This window comes from Eschrichtius robustus, chromosome 10, assembly GCF_028021215.1.
Source record: "Eschrichtius robustus isolate mEscRob2 chromosome 10, mEscRob2.pri, whole genome shotgun sequence".
NCBI lineage: Eukaryota > Metazoa > Chordata > Mammalia > Artiodactyla > Eschrichtiidae > Eschrichtius > Eschrichtius robustus.
In genome coordinates, this window is record NC_090833.1 from 22,040,955 (window position 1) to 22,068,470 (window position 27,516).

Genomic DNA, 27,516 nt, shown 5'->3' on the forward strand with positions numbered 1-27,516 from the left:
CACCTTGGGTCCTTCAGCCAACTGCCCAAGGATGCAGCCCCACCCACCAGTGGGATGACACAAGCTTTGGGACACCCCAGACACCACAGCCAGCTATGTTAGGAACAGGCCAGCCCTGCCTACTGGTGGGCTGACACCAGGCCTGGGACCCCCCGAGGACCCTACAGCCAAAGACCCCGGGGCCAAGGTCTGCCCAACAGTAGGCCAGCTGTAGCTATGGGACCCCCTATGTCCTGGTCCCACCCACCAGCAGCCAGCACCAGTTCTAGGACACCCAAAAGAGAATCACACAAAGACACATTGTAAGTAAAATGGCAAAAATGAAAGATGAAGCGAGAATATTAAAAAGCAGCAAGGGAAAAGCAACAAATTACATACAAGGGAACTCCCATAAGGCTATCAGCTGACTTTTCAGCAGAAACCCTGCAGGCCAGAAGAGGTTGGTCTGATATATTTAAAGTGATGAAAAGGAAAAACCTACAACCAAGAATATTCTTGTCAAGGCTATCATTCAGATTTGAAGGAGAAATCAAAAGTTTTACAGAAAAGCAAAAGCTCAAAGAGTTCAGCACCACCAAACCAACTTTATAAGAAATGCTAGGACTTCCCTGGTGGCGCAGTGGTTAAGAATCCGCCTGCCAATGCAGGGGACATGGGTTCGAGCCCTGGTCTGGGAAGATCCCACATGCCGTGGAGCAACTAAGCCCATGCGCCACAACTACTGAGCCTACATTCTAGAGCCTGTGAGCCACAACTATTGAGCCCGTGTGCCACAACTACTGAAGCCCTCGTGCCTAGAGCCCGTGATCCACAACAAGAGGAGCCACTGCAATGAGAAGCCCACACACTGCAACGAAGACCCAACACAGCCAGAAATAAATAAATAAATCTATTAAAAAAAGAAATGTTAAAGGGACTTCTCTGAGTGGAAAAGAAAAGGCAACAATTAGAAACATGAAAATTACAAAAGGAAAAAATATCATTGGCAAATGCAAATATACAGCAAGGGTAGTAATTCAACCACATATAAGGCTAGTAAGAAGGTTAAAAGACAAAAGTAGTAAAATCATCTATATCCAAAATAACTAGTTAAGGGACACACAAAACAGAAAGATGTAAATTATGATGTCAAAAACAGTAAATGTCTGGGAGGAGGGGGGAGTAAAAACGAAGGGTTGTTAAAATGTGTTTGAACTTAAGAGATCAACAACTTAAAATAATCACATACACATATAGATAGATAGACAGATAGATAGCTATATATAAATCTCATGGTAACCACAAACCAGAAATCTATAATAGATACACACATACAAAAGAGAAAGGAATCCAAACTTAACACTATAACAGTCATCAAATCACAAGGAAAAAAAGCAAAAGAAGAAGAAAGGAACAAAAGAGAACTACAAAAACAAACCCCAAACAATTAAGAAAATGGCAATAAGTATACACCTACCAATAAGTACTTTAAATGTAAATGGACTAAATGCTCTAATCAAAAGACATAGAATGGCTGAATGGATACAAAAACAAGGCCCATATATATGCTGCCTACAAGAGACTCACTTCAGATATAAAGAAACACACAGACTGAAAGTGAGGGATGAACAAAGGTATTCCATGCAAATGGAAATCAAAAGAAAGCCAACATAGCAATACTTATATCAGAAAAAATACTTTAAAATAAAGACTGGACAAGGGATGATCAAGGGATCAATCCAAGAAGATACAACAATGATAAATATATATATATGTACCCAACATAGGGGTACTTAAGTACATAAAGCAAATATTAACAGACATAAAGGGAAAAATAAACAGTTATACAATAATAGTAGGGGACTTTAACAGCCCACTTATGTCAATGGACAGATCATCCAGATAGAAAATCAATAAGGAAACATGGCCTTAAGCAGAACATTAGATCAGATGAACTTAACAGATATATAGAGAGCATTCTACCCAAAAGCAGCAGAATACACATTCTTTCAAGTGCACATGAAACATTCTCCAGGATAAATCCCACGCTAGGCCACAAAATAAGCCTCGGTAAATTCAAGAAACCTGAAATCATAATAAGCATCTTTTCTGACCACAACGCTATGAGACTAGAAATCACTTACAAGGAAAATAACTGTAAAAAACACAAATACGTAGAAGCTAAATCCAATGGGCCACTGAAGAAATCAAGGAAGACATCAAAAAAAATACCTAGAGATAAATGAAAATGAGAACACAATGATCCAAAATCTATGGGATGCAGCAAAGCAAAGCAGTTTTAAGAGGGAAGTTTATAGGTATACAAGCCTACCTCAGGAGAAAAGAAAAATCTCAAATAAATATCTTAAAGTTACACCTAAAGGAACTAGAACAAAGAAACACAAACAAAACCCAAAATGAGTATTTATAATAAAGATTATAAAAGAAATAAGATAGAGACTAAAAAAACAATAGAAAAGATCAATCAAATTAAGAACTGCATCTTTGAAAAGACAAAAAAAATTGATAAAGCTTTAGCCAGACTCATCAAGAAAACAAGAGAGAGGGCCCAAATCAATAAAATCAGAAATGACAAAGGAGAAGTTACAACCAACACCACTGCAATACAAAGGATCATAAGCGATTACTATGAACAATTATATGCCAATAAAATGGACAACCTAGAACAAATGGAGAAATTCCTTGTAATGTACAATCTCCCAGGATTTAGCCAGGAAGAAATGGAAAATGTGAACAGACCAATCACCTGTAATGAAATTGAATCAGTAATCAAAAAACTCCCAACAAACAAAAGTCCAGGACCAGATAGGTTCACAGGTGAATTCTACCAAACATTCAGAGAAGAGTTAACACCTAGCTTTCTAAAACTATTCCAAAAAATTTCAAAGGAAGACTTCCAAACTCATTCTATGAGGCCAGCATCACCTGATACTAAAACCAGAAAAAGATATCACACACAAGAAAAGAAAATTACAGGTCAATATCACTGATGAGTATAGATGCAAAATATTAGCAAACTGAATTCAACAATGCATTAAAAGGATCATACACCATTATCAAGTGAGATTTATCTCATGAATGCAAGGAAGGTTCAATATCCACACACCAATCTGTGTGATACACCACATTAACAAATTGAAGAATAAAAATCATATGATCACCTCAATAGATGTAGAAAAAGCTTTTGACACAATTCAATATCCATTTATGATAAAAACTCTCAACAGAGTGGGTATAAAGGGAACATACCTCAACATAATAATGTATGTCAAACCCATAGGTAGCATCAACAGTGAAAAGCTGAAAGCAATTCCTCTAATATCAGGAACAAGACAAGGATGCCCACTTTCACCACTTTTATTCAACATAGTATTGGAAGTCCTAGCCATAGCAATCAGATAAGAAAAAGAAATAAAAGGAATCCAAATTGGGAAGGAAGGAAAACTGTCACTGTTTGCAGATGGCATGATACTATATATAGGAAATCTTAAAGACATCATTAAAAGACACCATTAGAGCTCATCAGTGAATTCAGTAAAGTTGCAGGACACAAAATTAATATACAGAATCTGTTGCATTTCTATACACTAACAATGAATTATCGTAGATGACACAAACAGATGGGAAGATATACTGTACTCATGGATATGAAGGATTAATATTGTTAAAATGACCATACTACCCAAGGCAATCTACAGATTCAATGTAATCTGTACCAAAATATCAAAGACATTTTCCACAGAACTAGAACAAATAATTCTAAAATTTAACGGAAACACAAAACACACCAAATAGCCAATAGAATCTTGGGAAAGAAGAACAAAGTTGGAGGTATCATGCCATCTGATTTCAAATTATACTACAAAGCTACGGTAATCAAATCAGTATGGTACTGGCACAAAAACCAACACACAGATCAATGGAACGGAACAGAGAGCCCAGAAATGAGCCCACACTTATACAGGCAATTATTCTATGACAAAGGAAGCAAGAATATACAATGGGGAAAAGACAGCTTCTTTAATAAATAGTGTCAGGAAAGTTGGAAAGCTACACGCAAATGAATCAAACTGGATTTCTCTCTTATACCATGCACAAAAATAAATTCAAAATGGATTAAAGACTCAAATATAATACCTGAGACCATAAAATTTCTAGAAGAAAACATAGGCAGTAAGCTCTTTGACATCGGTTAGTAATTTTTTTAAATATGTCTCTTCAGGCATGGGAAATAAAAGCAAAAGTAAACAAATGGGACTACATCAAACTAAATAGTTTTACATGGCAAAGGAAACCATCAACAAAATGAAAAGTCCACCTACTGACTGGGAGAAGATGTTTGCAAATGATATACCCAGTAAGGCGTTAATATCCAAAATTTACAAAGAATTCATACAACTCAACATCAAAAAACCAAACAACCTGGTATAAAAAATGTGCAGAGAATCTGAATAGACATTTTTCCAAAGAAGACATACAGGTGGCCAACAGGCACATAAAAAGATGCTCAACATCATTAATCATCAAAGAAGTGAAAATTAAAACCACAATGAGATATCACATCACACCTCTCAGAATGGCTATTAACAAAACAGCAAGAAATAATAAATACTGGTGAGGACGTTGAGAAAAGGGAACCCTCATACACTGCTGGTTGGAATATAAATTGGTGCATACTTTATGGAAAACAGTACAGAAATTCCTCAAAAAATTAAAAATAAAACTACCATATGATCCATCAACTCCACGCCTTGGTATTTATCCGAAGAAAATGAAAACACTATAATTCGAAAAGATATATCACCCATATTTCATTGCAGCATTATTTACAATAGCCAAGATATGGAAGCAACATAAGTGTGTATATATACACATATATATGTATATATGTGTGTGTGTGTATATATATATATATACACACACACACATACATATACATATGAAATTATTCAGCCATAAAAATGAATGAAATCTTGCCATTTGCAACAACATGGATGGACTTAAAGGGTATTATGCTAAATGAAATGTCAGACAGAAAAAGATAAATACTCTATGATTTCACTTATATGTGGAATCTAAAAAAGAAAACAAATGAACAAAAATAACAAAACAGAAACAGAGTTATAAATACAGAGTACAAACAGGTAATTGCCAAAGGGGCAGGGGTGAGGGAGATTAAGAGGTACCAACTTCTGGCTGCAAAGTAAATGAGTCATGGTTATGGAATGTATAGTGTGGGAAACATAGTCAATAACTATGTAACATTTTTGTATGGTGACATATAGTAAGAAGACTTATTGCATTAATCATGTTGAAATGTATAAAATATCAAATCACTGTATTGTGTAACAGGAACGAACATAGTGTTGTAGGTCAATTATACTTCAAAACAAACAAGCTCATAGAAAAAGAGATCAAATGTGTGGTTACCAGAGGCAGGGGGTAGGTGGAGAGGGAAATGGATGAAGGCAGTCAAAAGATACAACCTTTCGGTTAGAAGACAAATAAATACTAGGGATGTAATGTACAACATGATAAATATTTAACACTGCTATATGTTATATATGAAAATTGTTAAGAGAATAAATCCTAAGAGTGCTCATCACAAGAAAAAATATTTTTTCTATTTCTTTAATTTTATATCTATATGAGATGATGGATGTTCACTACAGTTATTGTGATAATCATTTCTTGATGTATGTAAGTCAACTCATTATGCTGTCCACCTGAAACTTGGAAGGAAGGAAGGAAGGAAGGAAAGAAGGAAAGAAAGAAAGGGAGAGAGAGAGGAAGGAAGGAAGGAAGGTAGGAAGGAAGGAAGGAAGGGAGGGAAGAAAGGAAAATGACAGTAATTCACAGGAAAGCGGAGCCCTCTGGAGGCTGAAATTTCAGTTTAGCGTTTTATTGGGATTGTACTCTACAATCACAATTAATAAAGTAAAAACCAACAGGAAGATAATAGAAAAAAAGATCTCATTTGTAATAACAATGTATAAAACACAATTAAATTTAGTATGTAACATGAAATGCATATAGTATATAAACACATATAACATTAGGTAGTACTTATATGGTACTTACTATGTGCTAGATACTATTTTAAGTACTTTATGTATATTAACCCATTTCATCTTCACAATAAGTCTAGGAGGCACTATTATTATTGTTCCCATATTACAGGAGGGAAAAATGAGGCACACAAAGGTGAATGAATAGGTTACATGATTAGCTAATGGCACAGCTGAGTTTGGAACCCAGGTGGTGTGATTCTTGCATACATGCTCTAAAGCACTATGCTCTACTAAAGGGTTCATGTATATACACACAGCTACGCAAAAATTGTAAAATTATAAAAGTACTGGGAGAAATGAGAGAAGGCTTGAGTAAATGGAAAACCATATCAGGGTTTCTGATTTTGAAGATTCAAAACCAGACGTATTAAATATGTCAATTCTCCAAATTAATCTATAACTTTTATTCCATCTCAATCAGAATCCCAGTTTTTTTTAAAAATGTGGAATCTTAACAAAAACTTTTCATATGCTGATTTTTAAGAGGGTAGCCAGGAATATTTCTTTTAAAGAAGAGTAGTAAATGAGATTGCCAGCCAGAAGTTAAAACTTTAATAATTACAACAATATAAATAAATAAATAAAAACAGCCGAGGAGTAAACCATCAATAGAAAAAATGACAGATCTAGAAAGTTGATATATTTATACATATATGAGAATTTAGCATATGGGAGTATGTAATTTAAAGTCAGAAGGGTAAATCAATAAATAACTCACTAAACTATATAAGAAAAATATTAAATTATAAACCTATGTTATGCCATACACACATACACACAAACACATAAACACACACACACACATAATCCCAGAGATTCTAAACGTAAAGGATGACATGATTAAAACAGAAGAAAACATACTTGAATCTTTGGAATGGAGGTGGCCTTTCTAACCATGACCCTAAAAGCAGAAACAGTAAGAAAGAGAATGATAAATTTGGCTACATAAAAATAAAAAACAAAAATTGAAAAATTACTCTCCCATTTTCTTCCTACTCACTGATTTTAAATAACATAAAGAAACTTGTTTGTTAAAGGTGTGTGGTACTGGTGTTTCTAACTGGATAATACAGACTTCAACCTAATGTTGCCTAAGATATTTTATCAGAATGGGAGCGTTTGTTTTTCCTTCTGCCTAAATGAACAATAAATACCATGTATGGGGATGAGTCACATCCTGAAGTGCTCTTATTCCTGGTGGCCAATAAATCTCTCATGATTCTCAAACTGAAAGGATATGTTCTTAACAGACATTTACTCATTCATTCAGAACATATTCAATAACTACTCAGACCAAGGTAAAGTGCTAGAATATATGGGGGGGAACCAAACTCAGAAGCCATAGGTAGTGTTGTAGAAAGAGCCCTTAATTGGAGACATAACTCTTGGGCTAGAGCTTAGAACAATTTTGCTCTTTGGCAGGTCTCTTGATCTCTCTGAGCCTCAGTTCCCTTATCTTTTGTAAAGTATAATCACACCTTGGAGAATTGCTGTGCAGATTAGAATCAAACAAACAAACAAACATTTATTGAGCTCCTACTCTTTGCCAGGTTCTTAGCATGTATAAAAGAGTTTTTGTAAAATTCTACACAAAAGTATGTTACTATTACATAACAAGTTCCCTGCTCTAAAGGAGGGCAAAAAGCATACATATGATTAATGATAACAAAATCTGAAAGTGAGGAAAGCTCCACCAGGGGGATAAAAGGAAAGAAGGAAGGAAGGAAGGAAGGGGGGAAGGAAGGGGGAAAGGAAGGAAGGAAGCAAGGAGGGAGGGAAGGAAGGAGGGAGGGAGGAAGGAAGGAAGAAGGAAGGAGGAAGGAGGGAGGAAGAAGGAAGAAGGAAGGAAGGAAGGAAGGGAGGCTCAGAGAAGATTACAGAATTCATCTGGGAAGTTTGAGCTGGGCTTGAAAGGTGGGTGGGTATTTGGACCTTTAGAGTTGTATGAGAAGGATAACATAGACAGAGGGTATGATACAAGTGAGAGCAAATAGAAGAAAAGAAAGCAAAGAGAATATGAAGAAAACAACACCACTTTAACAAGAGTGTGGGGTAGATGAAGGTCAGCAGTAACTGGAAAAAGTTTGGAGCCAGATCACAAAGAATCCTGAAGGCCCAACTAAGGAGCTTAGACTTGATTCCTTAGGGAATGAAGAGTTCAGTAAAATGTATGACTTTGGCATAAGACTGCCATGGATTTGAAACCTGGCTCCGCACTTCCTAGCCATATAGTTTTGACGCCACCTAACCTCAGTTTCTCTTTTATATGATTGAGATACTACTAACTTGAGTCAAGTTCCAAGCATAGCACCTTATAAATAGAAGATGCTTGATATGGCATAGTTATTATGTATAAGCATTGGTTGACTACTGAAGGACTCTAATGAAAATAGTGGACATAATCTAAATTCTACAGCACTAAGCAGACTACATTAGAGGCCAGGAGAACAGTAGGAGAAAATTACAGCAGTCTAGGAGTCCTAGGGGATACAGAAAAGTTAAAAAGTAAAACGATCAAAATAAGTTTTAGAGAATATTTTAGGACAGAATATAATTAATCAGACTTTGGACACAGTGAAAATGCAATACAGCAGAGAGAATGACGATGTACACGAGAGGAAACAAGCTATGAACTAAATTCTGGAGAAGGTGAGTGGGGATGAGATAAAGAATCCAAGGTGAGGGACTTCCCTGGTGGCACAGTGGTTAAGAATCCACCTGCCAATGCAGGGGACACGGGTTTGATCCCTGGTCTGGGAAGATCCCACATGCTGCGGAGCAACTAAGCTGGTGCCCCACAACTACTGAGCCTGTGCTCTAGAGCCCGTGAACCACAACTACTGAGCCCGCATGCCACAACTACTGAAGCCCACGCACCTAGAGCCCGTTCGCCGCAACAATAGAAGCCACCACAATGAGAAGCCCGCGCACTGCAATGAAGAGTAGCCCTCACTCACCACAACTAGAGAAAGCCCACGCAGAGCGACGAAGACCCAACGCAGCCAAAAATAAATAAAATTTTAAAAAAGAGAGACTTGATGCTGAACTGTCTCATTCTAATAAAAAAAATCAAAAAATTTTTTAAAAATTAAAAATAAATAATAAATAAATAAGAATCCAAGGGGAACAGTACTCTTTGCCTGATTTCTTATCTGTTTTTATTCTGTGATACAGAATGCATTTTTGTAGGTAGCATAATTTGGGGAATAAGGTAGGGCATAAGTATTGAATGAAAATAGTCTTGAAAAGAAAGAGAAATACTTATCCATAGAAAGAAGAGAGTAAGAAAATGCCAAATGAGGCTACCTAGGCATTTTGAGACAAAAAGAGAAAAGTGAAGGAACATAACTTCTCATTCAAGAAGAATGTGAAGCCATCTGCAAGGAATGAGGTAGGTTTTATATATATGACTAGAAAAGTGTGGAAATAGTTTAGTCTTTAGTTAGTTAATATCAGGATTTCTCAACCTTGGCACTATTGATGTTTTGGGACAGGATAATTCAATCTTTTTTAGGGAAGATGTGGGGTTTTCCTCTCTTTTTTAGAATGTTTAGCAGCATCCTGGACTCTACCTATTAGATGGCAGTGGCAGCCTTTCCCCCAGTTGCGACAACCAAAAATGTCTGCAGACATACTTAAATGCCCCCCTGGGAGACAAAAATACCTCCATTTGAGAACCACTGGTCTAGGTGTTGTTGGAATATGATAAGGGGCCTAAAGATACAGACATTGTCTTGTTTGAAGTTATTTCTCACATCTAGGACATTGTTGGCACATACTGACTCTCTAGATAGATAGATAGATAGATAGATAGATAGATAGGAAGAAAATGAAAGGAAATAATGATTGATAATTGGCATTGAAGGACGAGATGAAGTTGCATAGCGTATATTTGTAGTGGAACCAATGAGACTGATTTTATAGTTAATATTTTCTCCCCAAATTATGGAGATTGCAGGTCCAGAAGAGGTGAGAGAAACCAGAAAGCTAGAAGTCAAAAGAGGAAAGTATTTAAAGGAGAAGGAGGTCAAATAGTGTTAGTTGTTTTTGCTTCCAGCTATTTTTCTTTTTGTTCTTTTTTTTCCTGTAAAAGACAATACAAGTTGTTTAACTTCCTATTAACTTTGTACATACTGAGCACATAGTAGCTGTTAAAAAATTATTTGTTAAATTAATTTATATTCTAAAGTACAAGATTGGGTCTAAATTCAAAATATGAAGTGGTCTGAAAGGGAAGTTGAGGAATAGGATAGAGATAGGTTAAAAAGTAGACCTTAATTACATCCTTTGTTACTAAAAAACAAAACAAAACCTATTTGAAATAAATAATACAAAAATTGAATATTTGTTAGTTCTGGATGGCGGGAATATCTATGAAATATCAAATAAATAGAAAAATAAGGAAAAATAAAATAAAATAGAATAAAATATGAAGTGGTGAGAATTGCTGTTTACAATTCAAATCTTTTGATTTATGGGAAAAGCACTCCCTCAGTTTTTCATATAATTATTTTTCCTGCATTTGGAAATGTAACTATTAATGTAATATCCTCTTCCCAAATTTAGTTTAATGCCCAATCTCCTCCATTTAAAAAATATAAAGCATAAATACAATCAAGGATGCCTCAAACAATATTAAGACTTCTTCTGGAGAGAAAAAGAGAAGTAATCATTTTCCCACCTTTTATAAGTATGATATTGGCTACCTTAGATATTTGTGACATTTGTTATAACTAATTATAGTTTGAATTTTCAAATTTAGACCTTAGGAAGTTATTTATTTTATAAGTTGGTTCATTTTTCATTAGGTACATAGTAGTACTGTTATGGCTTTTGTGGCTCAAACAGCTAGATTTCCCATAGTTGTGGTTAATCTGGTGAAATATCTAAATGAGTTACCTAATCAATTATTCTTCTGTATCTCTACAACTTATTTGTTAAAATAATACAACAGGGGCTTCCCTGGTGGTGCAGTGGTTGAGAATCTGCCTGCTAATGCAGGGGACATGGGTTCGAGCCCTGGTCTGGGAAGATCCCACATGCTGCGGAGCAACTAGACCTGTGAGCCACAACTACTGAGCCTGCGCTCCGCAACAAGAGAGGCCACGATAGTGAGAGGCCCGCACAACGCAACGAAGAGTGGCCCCCGCTTGCCGCAACTGGAGAAAGCCCTAGCACAGAAACGAGGACCCAACATAGCAATCAATCAATCAATCAATCAATCTTTAAAAAAATAATACAACATTTTCTCCTTTTTATACTCCCATAACTCTCAGGACATTAATTTTCTGAGGGAATAACTAGTTACTTATGTGAATGTCTTCTTTTCCCTGCCACAGTGACAGAGTAGAATCATCTGCTCTCCCCAACTAGCATGGTTCCTCCATATAATATACGCTTAAAAATAATTGATGGATAAATCAGTGACTGAACAATTACACCTCACTGGTTGAAGTCAGAAGACTTGTGTTCTAGACCTACCTATGTAATTTTGGGCAAATCGCTTAACCTCACTGGACCATGAAGTGTTATAACTGAGCAGGACCTTATGGGGCCTTCCCAGGACAGACTTCTCCCCCATATCCTCTGCTTTAACTCCTCTCTGAAGTACCTACATAACAGTATCTGATGCATATTTCCTGAGTTGTTTTACAGATGGTAAAACCACCAGCAAATGGAAGAAATTAACTACTTGATGATCATAAGCACGTAGCCCCCAGACCTACTGGCGCCTAAGGATTGATAATGTTGGCCCCTGTCACATGCCCTGTTACCTCACTATCAACCAATCAGAGAATTGTGCACAAGCTTATCACATACCCTGGGATGTCCCTCCCTCACTTTGCCTTTTAAAATGCCTTGCTGAAACCCATTGGGGGAGTTCTGGCTTTTTGGAGCACTAGCTGTCTTGAACTCCTTCCTTGGTGCCCTGCAGTAAATGCTGCACCTTCCTCTACCACAACCTGGTGTCAGTAGATTGGCTTTACTGCATAAGGGTGAGTGGAGCCAAGTTTGGTTCGGTAACAGTATGAAAGGTGTTAGGGTAAATGTTACCCAGGGAAATATTAAAGTGTAGAGTTGGCTTTTTCATTTTTCCTAAGGAAATGGACACTCAAGCATAACTGTTTATTCCAGCCTGTGTTTTCTTTGGTGGGTACAGAGTCAAATATAAGCATGGATAAAGTTTTCATCCTGGCCAGAAACTTCACTTATGTGAATTTTCAATGCGTGTGAAAGATCTGATAAACATGTGAGGTATGAGATGGCTCATAATTAGAAAAATGTTGAGGGGTTGGACATGTGGAACAGAGAAAAGTGATAGTGTTTATAGAGACAAATGTTGCAAAAATAAGCTACAATAACATTTGGCTTCTTTATGTGAAAAAAAAAGTAAACTAGTGAATATGAAATGTTAGGTTTCTCTTCTATACTTGAGAAAATTTCTTTACATGCTGATGCTACCACAGCTCTTTTCTAGCACTATTATCTAGGTTAATTAGATTAAATATGTTGTGCTAAAATGTTTGCTCTCAATCTATTTATGTGAAATAGTCCCTTACTGATCAAAAGATAGTATGTGAGGCTACACCCATAAATTAGCAAACAAGACAATAAGCTACTTATGCAACACATTTGTGCAATATTATTTCATTTCATATATCCAGATTTTCTCCATTAGCAGTTTCAGACTAATCTGCAATTCTGTTTCAAGATGATTATCTGCCATATTCATGTCATGTTCCCTTTGGCTGGTGTGTGTGTGTGTGTGTGTAATATTTCATACACATTAGTGCTCTTGCAAAAACATCAAAAACCTAAAAATACCAAAAAAAATTTTTTTGATAGCTATTATTTCAAAATGACCTAGTGCCAGATTTTAAGTAAATTAAATATTCATTTCAGAGCTTATTCTAGATAAAGCATTGTGCTAGTTACAAAGTATATAATTAAGACACGGTCCATGGTCTACCATCTCAGGAAGACCGCAGTCTAGTGGGGGAAGCAGACACAAACAAAACAATTATAAACCAAAGCATGAACATTTCCCAAAGTGGGATATTGACAAAAACTCTAAGAGTGCTGAAAAGGTAACAACTAATTCTAAAAGTATCAGTGGGAGGAGGAAACATTTGAACTGAACCTTATAGAATAAATTGGGTTTCAACATGTGATCAGAAAACAAAATAAAACAGCAGGAACAAAGACTTGGAAGTGGGAGGATCTGGGAGATGTTCAGAGAATGGCCAGCGGTTCAGGGTTGCAAAGTAAATGGGGTTGAGTGAGTAGTCGTTCCTTGGTAAGGATTTCAGATTTTATCCTGTATGTGAGAGAAAGATGAAAGAATGTGCAGCAGAATGATATTCTCAGTTAGTTGTTTTAGAAATATCATCCTGGCAGCAGTGTATAGAATTGTCTGAAGAGATGAAAAACCACCTCAGACAAGGATTTGTGAGCTTCTTAAAGGTAAAGATTTGTTTTCCTTATTTTTGCATCTTCAGTGCTTCGTATTGTGCCTGGCACAAAGTACGTTCTCAAAAACATTGAACATTATTACTATGGCCTCGACAGCACAGCATGTGAATATAACAATGAAGCTTAACATCATCACGGGAGATTTCCTCAAATGTGTGGAATTAATCTGGATAGAAAGGGAGCTTTCCCCCCTTCCTTTATGGCTCCTCAACTTAGTTTATATTCAAGTGTATCTAAACATTTATTTCCACCTGGATTCAAAATAATAATGGAGCAAATAATGGTGAATTAAAACTTATGGGGAAAAGTAATTGTCCTAAGATTCTCTTTAAATGCATAATTTTAGAAACTATGCAGAAACATTACTGAGAAAAAATACAGATGATTTAGATATGATAAAATTCACTGTAGATATATAAAGAAAACTTTTAGAAATTTCCAAAGATAAGCAAAGAGAAAACATTCGCAAAACATATAGCAGACCAAGAACAAATATTCCTTTTAAAGAGTGTATGGCCTAGCTAAAAGCATGGATTCTGAACCAGACTGTCTGGGTTTGCAATTCTGTCTCATACTTTCTAGCTTAACACTACTTAAATTAGATACTTAAGTTCTCAATGTCCCAGTTTTCTTATCTGTAAACTGGGGTTTGTAATATGGTATCTAGTTTATAAAGAGTGGCAAAGTGTTTATAATAGTGTTTGTCACATAGTAAATGCTCAATAAAAGTTAGCTGTTTTTAAATTATTATTCTTAATGTGGCAGAGACTACTATGTATGTCCCCCAGATCTGTTCTCTCCTTCCTATTTTAGTAATAGAATCTCCAAGTTGTAACTATGCACATGACTGTCCAGAATAAAACCTGAATCTTCTAACCTTTATTACAGAGAGGACTGACCATGTGACTAGGGCCTGGCCAATGAGAGGTAAGCAGAAGTGTCATGTGGAAGCTTACGGGAACCTTCCTTAAAAGACAGCTAGATACTTACCAGATTCTCAAAATTAAATAGAATGAAATTGATCAGGGTCAATGAGAATATAGAGCAACAGGAACTCTCAAACGTTGCTGGTGGGAATGTAAACTGGTATAATCATTCTGGAAAACAATTTGGCATTCTTGAATTAAATGTAAAAATATGCACATTTCTCAATAATCAAGAAATTCATTCCTAAATTTATATTCTAGAGAATGGTATATGTGTTCTAAGATACATGTACAAGGATATTGACAGCAGCATTATTTGTAATTGCCCAAAACTAATAATCCAAAGATCCATCAATAATAGAATGGATAAACAAGTTGAGGTATATTTATATGAAGGGAGTAGTTCAACAATGAAATTGAATTAACATATATACGTACAAGAACATCCACTGAATGGAAAAAGCAAGAACCAAACTAACACAAACAGTAAGATTCAAAAATAGGCAAAACTATATCATTTAGAAATGCATACTTGGGTGAAACTTTAAAGAAAAGCAAGGTAATGATTATCATAAATCAGGATTATAGTAATCTCTAGATCTAGGAGGAGAATTCCTCTAGGGAGAGTTATGATTAGAAAAGGAAACAGAGAGCTCCTGAAATTCTTGTAATGCTCTGTTTCTGAGTAGAGTTTGCATGGATGTTTCTTTAAAATAATTTTTAAACTACACATTGTCTTATGGACTTTTCTACATGAACATTGTATTTCACAATTTAAATTACAGATTATATAAAGGGACATTGTGCTTTTGGTCTCTCTTCTTTTTCATTCCTTCCTCCATCCTGATGCCTGAAACATAGATACTGTCACCTGAGACCATGAAAACAAGGATCACAAACTAGGAATATCAGAGTAATGAGCTGGAAGGTAAGTCCCTGAGGACTTTGTGAGGACAGCTGCCATATCAGTTTTGAACCTTTTACCTCTATGCTTCATTTACATGAAAGAGAAATAAATTTTATATTATTTTGGAATTTTCTGGTTTTTACACAGCCAAACTTGATATTAACTAATATACCTATACTCAAGATCTTCAGAAAGACAACCTACTCAATAGAAAAACTGCGTGATCTCATACACACAGACACACACAATTCCTGGGCAATTAGTTCCTTGAAGAAGAAATCCAAAGGGCTCATAAACTTCTAAAAAGTGCTTCATCTCAGCAGCCATCAGAGAAATGCAAATTAAAACAAGATAGTATTTTTCACGTATTAGATCAGCAAAAATATTAAAAGAGCAATATATTCATTTCTGTTGAGTATTCAGGAAAATGGTTCCTCTCAGGCACTGTTAACATAAAATGCATAAATTTTTGGGAGGTAAATTGGCAATATCTATTAAATCTGAAATGCTCTCACTTACGTGAGTCAGCAGAACAACACAAATATATACCATAGAAATAACAGCAATAATATTCAAGACCATATGTCCAAGAATTCTTACTGCGGTATTATTTTCAAGGTAAAAAACTGGAAACAATCTGTTAAAATCCATCAGCAGTAGAAAGTTTGGATAAATTATGGCACATCCTTACTATGAAATATGTGGCTGTTTAAAAATGAGTTAAATCTGTAGGTCTTGATCTGGAAGGTTGTTCAGGATGTATTGTTTAGTGAGGGAAGTAAGTAACCCATTTTTATATAATTGGCCAAACTATTTTGTGCATGTATACCTGTATAAATTTGTATGAACATGCAGGAAAGTGTGAAAAGATACACCCCAGATTGTTAACATCATCTACCTGGGAGTTGGGGTGGTAACAGAGATTACTTTTTCTGTATCCATCTTCGGATAATTTTACTGGTTATGATGAGTATAACTACTTCGTGTTACTTTTGTAATTTTTGCAAAATTAAAGTAAAATTGGTTTAATAAAAGGTATACATCCAAGAACACAGAATAATTAACATAACTGAATGCCAGATGAACACCTTTACAATTGATTCTTGCTAAACATAAAATCCGTATCACTGTAGCAAACTGCACAAACCTCTACAACGTAGAATGAAGTAGGTAATTTACTGTGGCTTAACCACTGAGTTTCATAATTAGTATTTCGTTAATAATTAACTTGAAAGAAACCCATGTGTTAGTAAACTAAATAAGTCTATGTTACTTCTTGCAATCCTCTGGGAAGGAATCAAAGGCCAAGCTATGTCAGGAAGGCAGGACTTAAGAAATGGAGAGAGGGCTTCCCTGGTGGCGCAGTGGTTAAGAATCTGCCTGCCAATGCAGGGCACACGGGTTCGAGCCCTGGTCTGGGAAGATCCCACATGCCGCGGAGCAATTAAGCCCGTGAGCCACAACTACCGAGCCTGCGCGTCTGGAGCCTGTGCTCCGCAACGGGAGAGGCCACGACAGTGAGAGGCCCGCGCACCGCGATGAAGAGTGGCCCCCGCTCGCCGCAACTAGAGAAAGCCCTCGCACAGAAACGAAGAACCAACACAGCCAAAAATAAATAAATAAATTAATTAATTAATTAAGGAAAAAAAAAAAAAAGAAATGGAGAGAAAGGGACAAGTCTTCTTCCTTCTCGGGTGGATCAAGGGACTCCTAAATGAGTCTGTCGGACTCCTAAATGAGTCTGTCGGTGAAAGGGCGGCTGTGATCAAGCTATACAATTTGCATTTCCCCAGTCTAACTCGTTGTCTTCCTGCCCCTCCTCGAAGGTTCTTCTGCCAAGGCACGACCATCACCTAGCCAGACATGTCTGGAGTCACGTTTGCCTCCTCCCTTTTGCTTTCCTTTGCCCCTGAATCTGGCTGCTAAATCCTCTCATCTGCCCTCTGGCACGCCTCTGCCCTTGCCCTCATCTGGTCCCTCCGCGTTCGGCGCAGCCACACCAAAGAATTCCAGACTCCTGCGGCCGTCGCGACTTTTCACACCGGCTCCTCCGAGCTTCCCGCCACCATCCCCACGGTCACTGTCCATCCTGTGCCGCGAAGGTTTGCTCACCCGTGAGAACCTCGGCGCTGACCACATCACGTGCTCGGGCCGTCTCCTGCCTGGGCGTCCCAGGATGTGGGCCACCGCAGACGGAAGTGCCCTCATCCCGAGGGGCGGGGCAAGAGGGCGGGGTGGGGCGACGCCTGGCCCGGCTGGCCAATGAAAGCACTGAGCTCAAGGTCAGAGGTCAGGTGTCCAGTGGGCGGGAATTTTCTCCTGAGAAGAGCGGGAGGACGCGATTTCACCTCTGGTAAAAACCCTGAGAGGCTGGAGAGAGGAGGGAGGTAAGGTGTTCTTGAGCTGAGGGGAAGAAAAGGTCGGGCTGGGGCTAGAGTATGGCGACTCCGAAATCTCTAGAAAACAGATTTGTGAGGCCCGGCTGATGTGGTTCTGTGGGGACAAGACCCCAGAACCAGCGCCCACCTAACCTAATTGGGCAAGAATAGAGGGTGTGAAAGGAACAGAAAGACCAATAGGATTTCTAGCCACTAATTAGGTTGCATAGATTAAACAACTTGAGAATATCCGTGAACCTTGCCTCCTCTGCGATTTGACAATGGTGAAAGTGTGGTTTTTATGCAAGGAAGTGAGGAAGGGAAGAAATCTCCCGATACCTGAGGCTGGTGGAAGGAGATGGGAAGACTGCAAACCACACTCACCTCTGTGTGATCTTAAGTAATCTTGGGAATAATATTCCATTTTATATTTGTACGCTGTAAATAGATACAATTTTTATTTGTCAATTCTGCCTTAATAAAGCTAGGTGGAAAAAATCTTGGGAAACCTAACTTCTCTAGCATTGTGCATAAGAGCCTGACCTAAGGATTTGTATGCATTTCTATTCTGACCCAACAGAGTCCTGTCAGGAGGTAGCACAGGAGCAATAAAATTTTTAGGAATATGTAAGGAAAACTATTTCAGGAATTGCTGCAATTCAGAAGTTGATTATTTTAAGATACTTTCTCTCTAACCATGATTTTGCTTGTTTTCCCCCTTGTCTTGGATTTTAGAAGTAAGGCCAGTTTCTCTCTCTTCCTGTCCACCTAGCGCTATGAGATGGATTCAAATATCTGTAATGCGATGAAATACAGTTGACAGATGAAAGAAATTTTATGAATGTATATGATGTCCGGTATCTTATTTAAGTACTATACATTTAGCATGAATTTAAATGACTAACTTCAATACAACAGTAATTATTGTTTAAGGTAGTTGATGAGAGTGATGAATCCAAAGCTGATAGAATATTAGGCTTCACAAGAAAGGAAAATTTAAGATAAACGCTGACAATAAACTGAATGGATATACTAGGTAGAGTTGGTTGATTTTTAACTTTTTCTACTATCGGGCACATTCAGATAATTTTTCCTGAAAGTGCAATATCAAGAAGTAGAAATTCTAGAATCAGTATTTGCTTCAAAGATCAGTGATACTCTGTATGGAAAAGGTATGAAAGTACAATGATTGGAAATATTTCCAGAGAAGTAATCACCAGTTAGAAGATGCTTATGTTGGCATTAAGTAAGAGTGAAAGAGGGTACCAACACTATGTGTTCCCCACATTTGTTGATATCACAGAATCTAACAACATTAAAAAATATTCATATAACTTATTGGGTTTGTTTTCATTGGAATGCTTATTATAATATCCAAAATGTCTTCTGATTCATTAGTGAAATAAAATAATTGTGCTCTATATTAAGAAGTTTGCACTTAGATTTTTAACCCAGTAATTGAGTAGTTAAGAATGTTCACTTGACAATAACTGAAAATAGGAATAGATTCATAGCCAATTAACATAAATGAGATCTTCAGTTCTTCTGGAGAGCAATTTTACTATTTGGAAATAGGTAAACCTCAAACAGATTTTAAATGATAATGAAACTAAGGCAACACCATTTGGATTAAAATGTATATTTCATTCACTGAAAGGTTACTGAAAAACTACTACTGTATGAAAACTTCTAGTTTATATCTGAATTCCCAAAAACATTTTAAATGATTGATCAAAATGCTAAGAACTTTCTGATAAACTGGACTGTGTCCTAGAGTAAATATTCTAAGCTGTAATTCCTCTGATTCTCACATAAATGAGAACCATTTTGGACTCATTCAGCATTCAAAATTTATTGAGACAATCTGGGACTAGCAGATGCAAACTATTATATATAGGATGGATAAACAACAAGGTCCTATTGTATAGCACAGGGAGCTATATTCAGTATCCTGTGATAAACCATAATGGAAAAGAAAAAAAAATTTACTTCATTAGGTGAATTTGTTGATTTACTACTAATGACCCAATGACCTAAAAATAATATACCATAGTTGCTTTATTCCAAATGAGGTAGTAGGGAATTCTAACTCAGGCTTTTTATTTTCTAAGAGAGTGGAATTTTCCAAATCTTACTCCACTGCTTCAGCACAGTTTTGCCCTTGGTTATTCGATTTCGAGACCACTTAGGAAATACAGTTATCCTGAGAAAATCACTCTATCAGTCTTGTGAACCCCAGCCTCTTTTGCAACAAAATGATCACATTAAATATATTGCAGTCCACCAACTAGGAGTTGTATGGATAAAATAGTACGAAAAAATATATGAACAATTTTATACCAATATATATTATTTTCATATTAGATTTAAATCATAGTAATAAATGTTATTTTCATAGTTAAATTTTTATCATTCAGAGCCTTTTTTAAAATGAATGAACCAATGTTTTGTGATTAAGAGTGGTTTTCTGCTCCTGGCTTTGCTGTTTTACCAACATTTACTTTTAATTTTTATATTTCCAGACGTTGAAATTTGTACTGCTTCCAAAGAAAGAAGACATGTTTCCAGCATTCAAATATTGCGCAATAGACTATTCATATGAGGTAGAGTGTTACTGGATCACTACCTATTTACTAAAAATTATGATATAAAAGTGTTATCTACATTCACTATATGACTATGATCATTTTTCAGTAATCCTTAGTCTAATTACTTTGAAATTCATTTAAAATTACTTTCCACTTTTAATATACCTTAAAAATGCTACTTTGGGAAGGAAATTATTGACAATTTAACATGAATTTGAAGCTGTCAGCAGGAAAAAATATAGAAACTCTTGACAAGTTTGGACTGCTTTTATGAATGATCTTGAGTGATCTTGAGAGGAGTGGGGAAAAAGCAATCCCATTTATCTTTATGATAAAATGACAGTAACAGTATGTATTGGCCACTTACTATGGGCCAGATACTTCGCTCTTTGATGGATTATATCATTTGATCACTTGCTCTTTTGATGGATTATGTCATTTTGATGATCATAACTACTCCATGAGGAAGATACTATTATCTTATCAGGTTTTACAGTTTTACAGGTTAGAAAAATGGTGTCTAGAGCAGTTAAATAGCTTGTACAAAGCTGAAATTCAAACCAGGCACATTGTTAAGAAACTAATTAAGGACTTCCCTGGCGGTCCAGTGGTTAAGACTCTGCGCTCCCAATACAGGGGACATGGGTTCGATCCTGGTGGGGGAACTAAGATATCGCATGTTGTGCAGCAAAAAAAAAAAAAAAAGAAAGAAAAAAGAAACTAATTAGAATAGTTGTCACACAACAGTTCATAGTTCTTATGATCTTAATTAACAAGTTAAATTTTGGGTTTCTTTATAACCTTGACCCCCATCTATCAGGAAAAAAATTGCTCCACTATAACTAAAACTGTGTTATATTTTATAGGAAATAAAAAAGGTATATAGGTATCTTCAGGTTTTCTTATTCCCTCATAACCGAGGAAGGCAAATGTATCATTATAACACATATATGGTAGGGAATCAGAGGTCATTGTTACACAAATATTTATGAATCTATTATCCACTTGCAAAATTAGTCTATACTCAAACATCCTCAAACTTTTATCCTCGCCAATGGTATCTTAGTTTCTTGCTGATATCTTAGTTTCTTGCCATGATACAATACAAATATACTAATCAATGGCAAATCTTGCAAAAGATACTGGGTTTTGTAAAGTTCATGAAAACAGTGTTGAAGAACCACTCAAATAACAGGTAAAGCTATTATCAGATGAAGATTTTACAAAATTAGACCAGATTACAGACAAGAGAAAGAGAATGGTTTGAATATCAAAGGAGTCAGAGATGCCTTGGGAAAATTTGATTAAATCCTCAAATATTTTCTAGAAATATTTATGATCAAAGGTGAAATAATGATTAGTATCATGCATATCATCATATAATACAGTTTTGAGGGAAATTATGACAAAAAATCAGTTATAAATATAAGCTAACTATGAACAAAATTTCATTAAATATAAATTTTAATTTTTATAATTTTATTTCATTTTTTAGACAAAGTTCCAATCAAGCTTTTCTTTCCTTTTTACTATGAATCTTTGGTCCTCATTTTATATAAATTACTTTAACTGAGCTTTTCTTTGTACCATTTATTCTTAGATAATGAAGACCTCTTATTTAATATGTTACTATACCTTCAGCAAACATAAAACTCTTGGGAAGTAATGCAAGAAACTATCATTTGTCCAAATACATAGAATAATGAATTCTGTGGGAAGTTGAGAGTCACTGAGGGATGGCTTCATAGAGGAAATATTGCTTAAGATGAGCCTTGAAAGATGAATAGAATTTTGATAGCTAGAGAAGAGTATCAGGGCATTTTTCAGAGGCACAGTGTAGACCACAGTGTTGATGAGGAAGTGACCACTAAATGTTAATGGGGTAGTAATTGATCTATTTAAAGACTACAGTTAGTATTAAAAAGTAATGGGAAATAAAGCAGGAAACTAAAGGCAGACCCAAGTATAGAGAATTTTGATTTATAAGCTTACTTAACTGATTTAACATCCTTTTAAGGTTTAATTATTAGATTTTTTTAAAAATTAGTAACATATTTGCTGGATGTCACAAGTGAAACTGCAAAGACATAGAAAACAAAAGTTAAGATAGCCATATTATACTGTTAAGTGAAAAACAGCACATTGCTAAATGGTATATAAATGATGTGATTCCATTTTTTTTGTCACACGCGCGCGCACACACACACACACACACACACACATTTTAGCCTAATCTAGAAAAGAAAGTATCTAGGAAAATACACGAAACTATTACTGATATGACTAGGGACCTTGACTTTCTCAGTTATGTGGTTCTGTGTTAGATATTTTATAGTGAGCATGTATTACCTTTAAATAAAAATAATATAAATTTGAAAGAATAGAGAATTTTAATATTCTGAATATTGACAGATAAGTATTTTAAATCCACTATCTATATATTAAAAGATTTTATAATCTTACTTTCTTACATAGAATGTAGTTAGAAAGAAGTTTTGCAGAGCTTTATTGCTTCGAATCCCTTCATGTTTATATCAAGATGAAAATTATCCTGCAAGAGCTATTGATAATAAATTTAGGAGGCCATGGACAAGAGGTATGTTTTATTTTTATTTTTTTAAAATCTATTTTTAAAAGTATTTCAGAGTTTAGCATAATAAATTATTAAGAAAATGCAGTGATTTTCTCATTATATAAAATTGTATTCATATCAGAATTCCAAGAAGTTTACAAATTAATATTTTTATGACAGAATTTAGGTGACAAAGTAAGGAACTGGAAAGCTTATACTAGATATGACTAGAACAAATAAAAGATATGTAGGTGATGAAGTCTTAAAATATTCTAACATTGTAACATTTGTTGTACTATAATAGGATCTTGTTCAACTGTAGGAAGGCTACTTTAAGTTGTAATAATACACTGAATATAAAACTTTTTAAATGTATATATACAAAATACCATCTTTTGCTTTTATCATGTCATAGACTTAAGAAAGACTAGCCTCCCTGGAGGATACAAGTCAGTTAACAACATGTATTTACCCTGTATTCTGTATAGGCACCATTACAGGTGCTAAGAACACAGTTACTAATAAGACATAGAAATAGTCCCTGCCTTCAGTGGGTTTTCAGACAGGTAAGGAGGATGCAACAATAAAACCATTAAATATGTAAACTAATATTTGGTATTGATAAATGTATAGAGAAGACACATAGTGTAATGTTATATGAAATTTCAGGAGTAGGGAATGCTATTTCCTAAGATGGTTAGGGTAGGACTACAATGAAGAGGTGGACATTTGAGTTGAGATCTGAGTAATAAGACAACAGCAGCCATAAAAAGATATAGGGGAGAAGCCTTTCAAGCAAATGCAAAATTCCTGACTCAGGAATAAACTTGATGTGTGTAAGGACCAGAAAATTAGGCCATCATGACTACTTAATGAGAAAAGGGGACATCTGACAAGTAGGCAAGTTCTGAAAGATATGAGGCTTTGAAGCCCATAAGATGGAGTTTGTTTGTTTGTTTATATTATGGCTGATATGGTAAGTCATTGGACAGTTTTAAGAAAAAGTGGCATAACCTGATTTTTGTATTAGAAAAACCATTCTGGTTGTTTGGAGGTTGGAAGGGGTAGGGATTGGGAGGCAAGGGTAGAGGTGAGAAAATCAATCAGGAAGCTACTGGTATGGTTCAGAATCTAGACTACTAGGTGAATCTATACTCTACATAAAAGATGGTACCTTAGACTAGGCTTATAGTAATAAAGATGTGAGAAGTGGTTGAGATTGGGATTATTTTAGAGGTCCAGCCAACAGTGAGAGGGTTAAAAAAAAAAATAGAAGAATAAAGAGTTTCTTCTAGGTTTTTGACCCGAGCAACTGGGTGGATGGCAGTGCTGTTTCCTAAGATGGGGAAAGGCTTGTGGGGAAGCCAATTCGTGGCTGGAGTCAATAGCTCTGCTTTGGCCAGGTTAAAATGCCTATTAGGCATCTAAGTGGAGACATCAAGAGGCAATTGGTTATATTAATATTGAGCACAGCTGGAGTTTCAAATTGGGGTCATTGATATGTAGACTGCACATTCATTTGTAGAATTGTATGAAGTCACTGAGAGCATGAGTATAGATAGAGCAGAGAACCTAGGACAAAGCAGTAGAACACTCCAACCATTCAAAGGCTGATATAGAAGGTGAACCCAGCTAAGAAGACAAGTGAGGTAGAAAAACCAGAAGAGTGTGGTGTTGTAGAAGTCTAAAGAAGAAAGTGTTTCAAGAAGGAAGAAGTGGTCAAAAGCATTGATCCCTGTTAAAGTGTCAAGTAAGATGAGAATAGTGTGTTGACCATTAGCTGAACTAAATGTAGATCATTGATGACCTTGGTAAGAGCGGTGCCACTGGAATATTGTGTATGAAAGCCTGATCAGAGTATGTTGAGAAGAGAATGCGAAGTGGGATGTGAGATGGTAGTTATAAACAACTCTTTTGAAGAATTTTGCTATGACAGTAAATAGAAAAATAGAGGTGCATTAGCTGAAGGGAGAAATAGGGTAAAGAGTTTATTTTTTTAGATGTGTGAATTAAAAAAATATATGTGTGATAAGGAAAGAGACTATAAAATGTTTGTCTGCCAATGGAAATAATCTTGGTAAAAAGAAAGAAAATGATGATGCAGGAAGTAAAAAGGATAACTTAGTAAAAGAGGATAGTATCAAGAGCACAATGGGAGGAGTTGGTATTAGAAGCCAGGATGGTTCTTCCACTATGATAGGATAGGAAGGCAGGGTTTGTAGGTACTTATGCTAGTGAGATGTTAGAATTGGTGATAGAAGATGAGGTCGTTCTTTTCTATTTGTACTAAGTTTTTGTGTGGAGGCAAGGACATAGAGAGTGGGTAGGGGGATGAGTATCAAAAATTTGAGGGGGGGGAGTGTCACATAGTTGTCCTGAAGAATGAGAAAGTCAGTTTCATTAAGAAGGATATTAAGATGAATTACCATTATCATCTGTCAATGTTGGATGCCCATTTAAAAGTTATGGTCAAAATCTCAAGTGAGCTTATTCAGAATGGCTTTTTTTTTTCCAAATAATTTTCAGCTCTTCTAGTGTACATATACAAAGTGAAGAGTAGGGGGTTTCCTAAGTTGGTATAAGGGAAAGAGAGGCAAGGGAATTAAGTCTTTGTAAGGGAGTGATTATGAGACTGGCCGTGGAACCTAAGCTGTATGAGAAAGGAAGTGAGGACATGAGGGAGGATGAATATATTGTAAAAATGGAAGGGTCAGTGGATTGAAGGTCTCAGTCAGGTTGGAAATAAGGTAGAGAGTAGCTTTCATCAAATGCTTCTCTAAAACTATAGAAGGAAAAAAATGAGTTAATTATTTTTCCTATTTCTTTTCCTTTTCTTCTTTTTAAAAATAATAATAACAATAACACCAAAATTTATTAGGCATTTACACCATGTCAGGCACCATTCTAAGCAATTTACATGTCTTATCACATTTAATCTTTACAACAACACTTTGAAAAGGCCATTATTGTTCCTAATTTGTAGATAAGGAAACTGAGATAGAAAGAGGTTAAGAGATTTACCCAAGATCATACAGTTAATAAGTAGCAGTATAAGTATCTAGGCAGGGTGATTCCAGAACCTGTATTCTTAACCACTAAACTTTTATATTTTTCAGTGAGGCACAGACTCAGATGTTCAGTTGTTTGTTCAAGGTAACAAGAATAGTAAGAGCTAACGCTTAGGTAGAATACAGGTCCTTTGCCTCTTCACTCAGTTGCTGCTTCTGACACTAGCATATGACGTGGTCCCTCTACTTAAGGAACCGAGGGTCTAATTTGGGAGACAAGCTATAGATACACATAAAATTTTAAACTATGACTGTATATGATTAAGTACTGAAGTGAGTGCCACTGACAATATTATGGCCCTTCAAGGGGAATGTATCAGAGTGAGCTGGAATGGTAAATAAAGGCTTTATGAGAAGTTACATGAGCTGTTGAACAGGATTATCTAGGATGGTAGTGCTGTATAAGCAAAAGAGAGGCTGTAAAAATGAGGATGCTCTGTTCAGGTGATATTGTTCTGACTGTGGTAGAGAGGGTTTGTTTTTTTTTTTTTTTTTTTTTTAGTGGGGGTTGTAATAATGAGAATGATTATTTAAGTATTTGGAATCTGGTATAACGTTGAAAAAATTACATTTGTGAACAAATAAAGATAACACCATAAGGTAAAAGGTGAATGTTTGGCTTCCTTGTATTAAGTTTAAAAGAAAATTCCAGAAGCTAACGTTTACCATTCTCCTTTCTAGTTTCAGCTGTTTCAGTTACGGGAATGACAGAAATCTCAGCCTTGGATCAACAGAAAGCAAATCTCTTTGTGGAGGAGTTCCTTGAGAAGTATGTGTCCTTAATCCCAAATTTCCCCTTTACATCTAGAAGATGAATAGTAAATTCTCCAGACACCTAAGAGAGAAGATCCTTTCCTTTATATCCTCACAGGTTTTCTTCTTTTATCCAAAAAACAAGCCCTAGTCTGAACCACAAAGGAGGGGTTAATCGAAATGATTTACAGCCTCTTTTTTATCTTTCCCTCATTTATCACATATTAACACTTTTCTATGCATTTGTATTGCAAAAGACAGAAATAAATCCAAGACGCTATTATGCTTTTAACAATAAGTAAACTTTTGGTGGAAAGAGTCTATAAAAAATCCTTTCTATTAAAATCAGTCTTTTTATCCCTGTAGTAGAAATGCAGATTAAGGTTGTTTTCTAACATACTTTGTCAAAACGTTATTTATTATTAGTTCAGTCATTCATCAGATATTTATTGGATACCATTCTGTATGCTGGATACAGGATAAAAAATGAATAAGATACAGTCTCTGCTCTCAAAGAACACAAGAAAATAGGGAATAGAGATTTATAAATAAATAATTACAATAGAATGTGGGAAGTACAATGCCAGAGATAGGAACACAGAGCATAATATGAGGAAGAACATCTAACCCATTCTATGATGTTCAGGTAGACATAAAGTAGAGATTTTAGTGCAAATATAAATAATTTACTCTGCTGCTTCACTTCATGCAAAGAGTGCTGATCAGACCCAGGAAGGATTTAGTTATTGTTCAGATTTCCAGTTTTAGTAATTTAAGTTT

General features: G+C 35.8%; 1 protein-coding gene and 1 long non-coding RNA gene across 2 annotated transcripts in view; one reads left to right on the forward strand and one right to left on the reverse strand.

Annotated features, from left to right (window-relative positions):
- The window catches only part of LOC137770331 (uncharacterized), a 76,098-nt gene extending 58,538 nt beyond the window's left edge, over positions 1-17,560 (reverse strand). The window contains exon 1 of the long non-coding RNA XR_011075163.1: positions 17,490-17,560. This is a non-coding gene — a long non-coding RNA (uncharacterized lncRNA). The remainder of the gene's footprint in view (positions 1-17,489) is intronic.
- Positions 17,561-20,313: 2,753 nt separating this feature from the next.
- The window catches only part of SHOC1 (shortage in chiasmata 1), a 91,699-nt gene continuing 84,496 nt past the window's right edge, over positions 20,314-27,516 (forward strand). The window contains exons 1-3 of the mRNA XM_068553105.1: positions 20,314-20,358; positions 22,819-22,939; positions 26,665-26,752. Coding sequence (XP_068409206.1) covers positions 20,314-20,358; positions 22,819-22,939; positions 26,665-26,752 — 254 coding nt within the window. The remainder of the gene's footprint in view (positions 20,359-22,818; positions 22,940-26,664; positions 26,753-27,516) is intronic.